The 6455-nt window shown below is 57.7% G+C and overlaps 1 protein-coding gene and 1 long non-coding RNA gene across 2 annotated transcripts in view; both read right to left on the bottom strand.

The window, feature by feature from the left end:
• Positions 1-1260, bottom strand: part of lig1 (ligase I, DNA, ATP-dependent) — a 22272-nt gene extending 21012 nt beyond the window's left edge. The window contains 2 exon segments of the mRNA XM_055641230.1: positions 1-55; positions 1252-1260. The exon segment at positions 1-55 is cut by the window's left edge and continues 42 nt beyond it. Coding sequence (XP_055497205.1) covers positions 1-55; positions 1252-1260 — 64 coding nt within the window.
• A 530-nt stretch (positions 1261-1790) lies between these two features.
• LOC129700575 (uncharacterized) lies at positions 1791-6121 on the bottom strand. The gene is made up of 4 exons (XR_008724079.1): positions 5844-6121; positions 3479-3736; positions 3096-3189; positions 1791-1820 (listed from the first exon to the last, which is right to left on the bottom strand). It is a non-coding gene; the product is annotated as an uncharacterized LOC129700575 (long non-coding RNA).
• Between the last annotated feature and the right edge of the window lie 334 nt (positions 6122-6455).

A 6455-nucleotide genomic window follows, 5' to 3' on the forward strand; every position in this document is an offset into this window, starting at 1 on the left:
CCAGGGAGGGTCTCCCCGCTCCTGCACCCTGTTTCACCCCTCTCCACCTGATTACCTGCACACACGGAGTCTCCACAGGGAGGACACACACACACAGACAGAGAGGAGGGAGTTATACTAACTGCAGATGGGGGAGGAGGGGGGAGAGGGGAGGAGAGAGAGCAAGGGAGGGGGAGGGAGGGGAGAGAGAGGGGGAGGAGGAGAGAGAGAGGGGAATATTGAGTTGGGGGCTATGCGTGAGTGGTGGAATATTTATCGAATATAAAATCCAAAAATTAATAATATTTAAAAAAATAATCAAAGAGAGAGGGGAGAGAGAGAGGAGGGTGGAGAGAGGGGGGGAGAGAGGGGGGGGGAGAGAGAGGGGGGGGAGAGAGGGAGAGGGGGGAGGGAGAGAGGGGGAGAGGGGAGAGGGAGGGGGAGAGAGAGAGAGAGGGAGAGGGAGAGAGAGAGAGAGAGAGAGGGAGGGAGAGAGAGAGAGAGGGGGGAGAGAGAGAGAGAGAGAGAGAGGGGGGAGAGAGAGAGGGGAGGGGAGAGAGAGGAGAGAGTCCAGAGAGTAATAGTGGAGAGAGAGAGAGAGAGAGGAGGGGGGAGAGAGAGAGAGAGGGGGGGTGAGGAGAGAGAGAGGGGAGAGGTAGGGAGGGGGAGGAGAGAGAGGGGGGGGGAGAGAGAGAGGGGGGGAGAGAGAGGAGAGGAGAGGGGAGAGGGAGAGAGAGGAGGAGAGAGTTGGGGAGAGAGGAGAGAGAGGGGGGAGAGGAGAGAGAGGAGGGAGAGGAGAGGAGGGAGAGGAGGGTGAGAGAGGAGGGGGAGGGGAATGGAGTGAGGAGGAGGGTTGGGGGGGATTGAAGGAAGGGGGTTACCTGTAGCCTGGGCCACTGCCCGCAGCAGCAGCCCTCTCTCCCACCCCCAGCTCCAGCGGCCTGGTGAGCGGGGGCCAGAAGGTTCAGGGCCAGGTACAGGCCAGGTCAGTGGTCAGTCGGGGGTCAGCATGATGACCGAAAGCCAGAAGAGTTGCTCAACGTCTCCACGATCTGAATCCCTGGGGAGAGGAGAGCAAGGAGGGGGGGGAGGAGAGGGAGGAGGAAGCTGTGTTATTAATTGGCGTTGTGGAGGAGAGTGTGGGGGAGAGGAAGAGGGATGTCCGCAGAGTTATTTAATTGTCATTGACACCCAGTTAGTGTGCCTCCCCTCCTCTTTTCTCGGTGACCCCGCTCAGACGAGACTCGCCTAGCCCAGAGAATAAACTGTAACCTCAATCATCCACAGTCCTCACTGTGATGGAAGCCCCCCCTCTAACTCCCCCTCCCCCCCCCCTCTAGGAGTCCCCCCCTCTCCTCTCCCCCTCCCCCCCTCTACCCCTCCTCTCCCCCCTACTCCCCTCTCCCCCCCTCCCCCCCCCCTCTCCCCTCCCCCCCTCTACTCTCCTCTCCTCCCCCTCTACCCCTCCTCCCCCTCCTCTCCCCCCCCCCCCCCCCCACGTGAGGTTAAAGGTCCCCTCTCACCGAGCTCTTTCCCCCTCGATTTCTCAAAAGGTCTGGCCCACAGCCAGGTAGGGAACTCTCCTCTCAAGGGGGGGGGGGAGAGAGAGGATAGAGAGTTCCTCTCCATTCCCCCTCTAAAACCAGGCTTTCTCCTCCCTCCCCCCTCTCTCCATCTCTCCCCCCTCGCTCCCTCCCTCTTCCCTATCCCGCTCCCTCTATCCATCTCCCCCCTCACCTCTGTCCGTGACTCCAGCAGGCGGAGGCAGTAACGGGGTTGTAACGGGGTTTAGAAGGGTCGTAGGACGGCAGGGGTCGGGGTCCTCCTTCCCCCCAATACATCTACACACAATCCAGGCAGGTGAGAACACATTGTGAGGGGGGGAGAGGGGGAGGGGGAGAGAAGGGGGGGAGAGAGGAGAGGGAGGAGAGAGGGAGGGAGGGGGAGAGAGGGAGAGGGGAGGGGGGAGAGAGAGAGGGAGACCAAGAGAGGGAGAGGGAGGGGGGGAGGGAGAGAGAGGGGCAGAGAGAGGGAGAGAGAGAGAGGAGAGAGAGAGAGAGAGAGAGAGAGAGAGAGAGAGAGAGGGAGAGAGAGAGAGAGAGAGAGAGAGAGAGGGAGAGAGAGGAGAGAGGGGGGGAGAGAGAGGAGAGAAGAGAGAAGGGGGAGGGAGAGAGAGAGAGGGGGAGAGAGAGAGGGAGAGGGAGGGAGGAGAGAAGAGGGAGAGAGGAGGGAGAGAGGAGAGAGAGGGAGAGAGAGAGAGGGGAGAGAGGGATAGAGGGTGAGGGAGAGGGAGTGAGGGAGAGAGTAAGGGAGAGAGAGGGGGAGCGAGAGAGAGAGAGGGGGGGGGGGGAAAGTGTGAGAGAGAAAGTGGGAGAGAGAGGGAGAGCGAGAGGGGGGAGGGGGAGAGGAGAGGGGGAGGGAGGGGGAGGAGAGGGAGGAGGGGAGAGGAGGAGAGAGAGGGAGGGGGGGGAGGAGAGGGGAGGAGGGAGAGGAGAGAGAGGGAGAAGGTAAGAAAGAGAGGAGAGGAGAGAGAGAGAGGGGAGGAGAGGAGAGAGAGAGGGGAGAGAGGAGGGGGGGGGGAGAGAGGAGAGGGAGGAGAGGGAGAGGGGAGAGGGGAGGGGGAGGAGGGAGGGGGGAGAGAGAGGGAGAGAGAGGGTGAGAGAGAGGGGGGAGAGAGAGGAGGAGGGGGAGAGAGAGAGGGAGGGGGAGAGAGAGAGGGGGAGAGAGAGAGAGGGGGAGAGAGAGAGAGGGGGGTAGAGAGAGAGAGAGAGCGAGAGAGAGAGGAGAGAGAGGGAGAGGGGCGGAGAGAGAGGGAGGGGAGAGGGGGGGGAGAGAGAGGGGGGGGGGAGAGAGGGAGAGGGAGGGAGAGAGATGGAGGGAGGGAGAGAGGGAGGTAGAGGGAGGGGGAGAGGGAGGGAGGGGGAGAGGGAGGGGGGAGAGGGAGGGAGGGGGAGAGGGAGGATAGAGGGAGGGGGAGAGGGAGGGGGAGAGGGAGGGAGGGGAGGGGGGAGAGGGAGGGAGGGAGGGAGGGGGAGAGGGAGGGGGAGAGGGAGGGGGAGAGGGAGATGGTGAGGGATAGGGAGGGGGAGAGGGAGGGGGGGGGGGGGCGTGTTTACCGCTTGGTCCCTGTCTTAGTGGCTCGGGGGGTTCATCGTTTTTAGGCATCGTTTCCTTGAATCTTTCTCCGGCTTTGAACCGGTTTACGGGGAGCTGTGGGGAACGTAAAGTGTGTGGATCTTGGGGTCCAACCCCTCCCTCCCCATATACCCCCCCCCCCATACACCCCCCCAATACCCCCATAACCCCTCCCCACCACCCCCTCCCATATTACAAACCCTTCCCCAAAGCTACCTCCCCCCCCCATACACCCCCTCCCCCCTCTCCCCCATACACCCCCTCCCCCATGTTCACAACCCTCCCCCATACACCCCTCTCCTCTCCATCATTTCAAACCCCTCTCCATATCCTCTCCCTCCTCCCTCTCTCCTCGGTTTCTTACCGAAGAAGCTGCTGAACGAAGACTTTCTCTTCTCTTCCACTTTCCCTCCGTCTCCGTGCCCTTTGGACTTTGACCCCTGGTCCTCCGTGACCTCTGCGCCCTCTATCCCAGAGCGGGTGGATTCTCCCCGTCGCTGCTCCTCCTTGACCTTCTGGTTACCGTGATCACGGCACGGGCGACCTTCGACCTCATGCAGGGTCTCAGCTAGTGACCCCTGCACCTTGACCTCCGTCTCCGTGCCCCCGTCTTGCTGCTTGCCTGAGGGGAAAGAGAGCGATGTTGGGAGGTCACATTATAATAGACAATAGGTGCAGGAGTAGGCCATTCAGCCCTTCGAGCCAGCACCGCCATTCAATGTGATCATGGCTGATCTTCCACAATCAGTCCCCCGTTCCTGCCTACTCCCCATATCCCCTGACTCCTCTATCTTTAAGAGCCCTATCTAGCTCTCTCTCGAAAGTATCCAGAGAACCTGCCTCCACCGCCCTCTGAGGCAGAGAATTCCACAGACTCACAACTCTGTGTGAAAAAGTGTTACCTGTAATTGTTATATGGTTATATGGTCTCCGTTCTAAATGGCCTACCCCTTATTCTTCAACTGTGACCCCTGGTTCTGGACTTCCCCAACATCGGGAACATATAATAAAATAACAAAACACACAATATACACAAATTTAACATCCATCACAGTGAGTCTACCTGACACCTCCTCACTGTGTTGGAAGCAGAAATCTTAAAGTCCTTGTCTCTTCCCTCCTTGATGTCCCTCTGCGCTGAGACGATCCAGGCCTCCGTTGTTGTGATCCCACCAAGTGATGGTAAGTTAGTAAGTCCCGCGGCCGAGTCCAAGCTCCGCGAACGGGCCGGTTCAAACTCCGCGGCCCGGGGTGGTCAAAGTTGCCGCCCTCCAGTCCAGCGGACAAAGTTGTTGCCGTGGGAACTCCAGAAAAACAGGTCACCAACCTGTGACCTGTGACCTCCCGACGATGTCGCCCACGTGGCTGAGCCTCCGAAGTCGGGTCGCCGCGGCTGCCGGAACACCACAGCTCCGAGGTCGGGTCGTCCGCTGCCGCTGGAACGCTGCCCAGCTCCGCTATAAGGCCTCGGCGCAGACGGAGACGGACACGGGGGATACGACAAGAGAATTCGCATCCCCCCCGAAGGAAGAGACCAAAAACACGTTTCTCCCCCCACCACCTACACACACACACATAACCTAATAAAACCAAAAATTAACTAAAACGCGACAAAGAACAAACAAAAAAAAGAAAAAACAAACGGACTGCAGGCGAGCCACAGCTGCTAAGGCAGCGCCGCCATCTTGAATCTTGACACATACATACATACACACACATCTCTTCCTTCGGGGGGGATGCAAATTCTCTTGTCGTATCCCCCGTGTCCGTCTCCGTCTGCGCCGAGGCCTCGGAGCTGTTGTCGGCCTCATCAAAGGGGGCAATGAGGAGGAGTATAGAGACACAATTAACAACTTTGTGGAGTGGAGTGCACACAATAATCTCCATCTCAACACCAAAAAAACGAGGGAGATAGTTGTGGATTTCAGGAGGGGGAGGAGGAGGACTCAACCAACACCGATCACCATCAGGGGCACTGAGGTGGAGGTGGTCGCCAACCACAGGTACCTTGGTGTGCAGCTTGACAGTGAGCTGGACTGGAAGAGTCATATGGAGGCGGTGTACAGGAAGGGACAAAGTAGACTGTATTTTTTAAGGAGGCTAAAGTCATTTAATATCTGCCAACAACTACTGTGCAGTGTCTACCATTCAGTGGTGGCCAGTGCTCTGTTTTTTGCTGTGGCCTGTTGGGGAGAAGGCGCCCGAATAGCGGACAAAAACAGACTGGACAAGCTGATCAGGAAGGCCGGCTCAGTGGTTGGGGCAGAGCAACTAACGGTCAAGCAGGTGGCAGAGGCCAGAACTCTGAAAAAACTGGGTTCAATAATGACCAACCCCACTCACCCACTCCACGCCCTGAAGGTGATGAAGAGCAGCATCTTCAGTCAGAGACTGATTGCACCAATGTGCAAAACGGAGAGACATAGGAAGTCTTGTATACCAGCTGCTATAAGGTTTTATAATGCACAAAAATTTTAACTTATTATGTATTGAAGATATCTGTTGAAATGTGTGGTGTTATGTCTGTCTTGAAGCTGTTGTGGCATAATTTCCTGTAAAGGATTATTAAAGGTTATTCATTCACTCACCCACACACACATACCTCCCCTCCATACAACCCCTGCCCCCCCCATACACCCCATCCCCCCATACACCCCCTCACCCTCTCCTCTCCATTTCACACCCCTCTCCATATCCTCTCCCTCCTCCCTCTCTCCTCGGTTTCTTACCGAAGAAGCTGCTGAACGAAGACTTTCTCTTCTCTTCCACTTTCCCTCCGTCTCCGTGCCCTTTGGACTTTGGCCCCTGGTCCTCCGTGACCTCTGCGCCCTCTATCCCAGAGTGGGTGGATTCTCCCCGTCGCTCCTCCTCCTTGACCTTCTGGTTACCGTGATCACGGCACGGGCGACCTTCGACCTCATGCAGGGTCTCAGCTAGTGACCCCTGCACCTTGACCTCCGTCTTCGTGCCCCCGTCTTGCTGCTTGCCTGAGGGGAAAGAGAGCGATGTTGGGAGGTCACATTATAATAGACAATAGGTGCAGGAGTAGGCCATTCAGCCCTTCGAGCCAGCACTGCCATTCAATGTGATCATGGCTGATCATCCCCAATCAGTACCCCGTTCCTCCCCATATGCCCTGACTCCGCTATTTTTAAGAGCGCTATCTAGCTCTCTCTTGACAGTATCCAGAGAACCTGCCTCCACCGCCCTCTGAGGCAGAGAATTCTACAGACTCACAACTCTGTGTGAAAAAGTGTTTCCTCATCTCCGTTCTAAATGGCTTACCCCTTATTCTTCAACTGTGACCCCTGGTTCTAGACTCCCCCAACATCGGGAACATG

The sequence above is a fragment of the Leucoraja erinacea genome, chromosome 9 (genome assembly GCF_028641065.1).
Source record: "Leucoraja erinacea ecotype New England chromosome 9, Leri_hhj_1, whole genome shotgun sequence".
Taxonomy (NCBI): Eukaryota; Metazoa; Chordata; class Chondrichthyes; order Rajiformes; family Rajidae; genus Leucoraja; species Leucoraja erinaceus.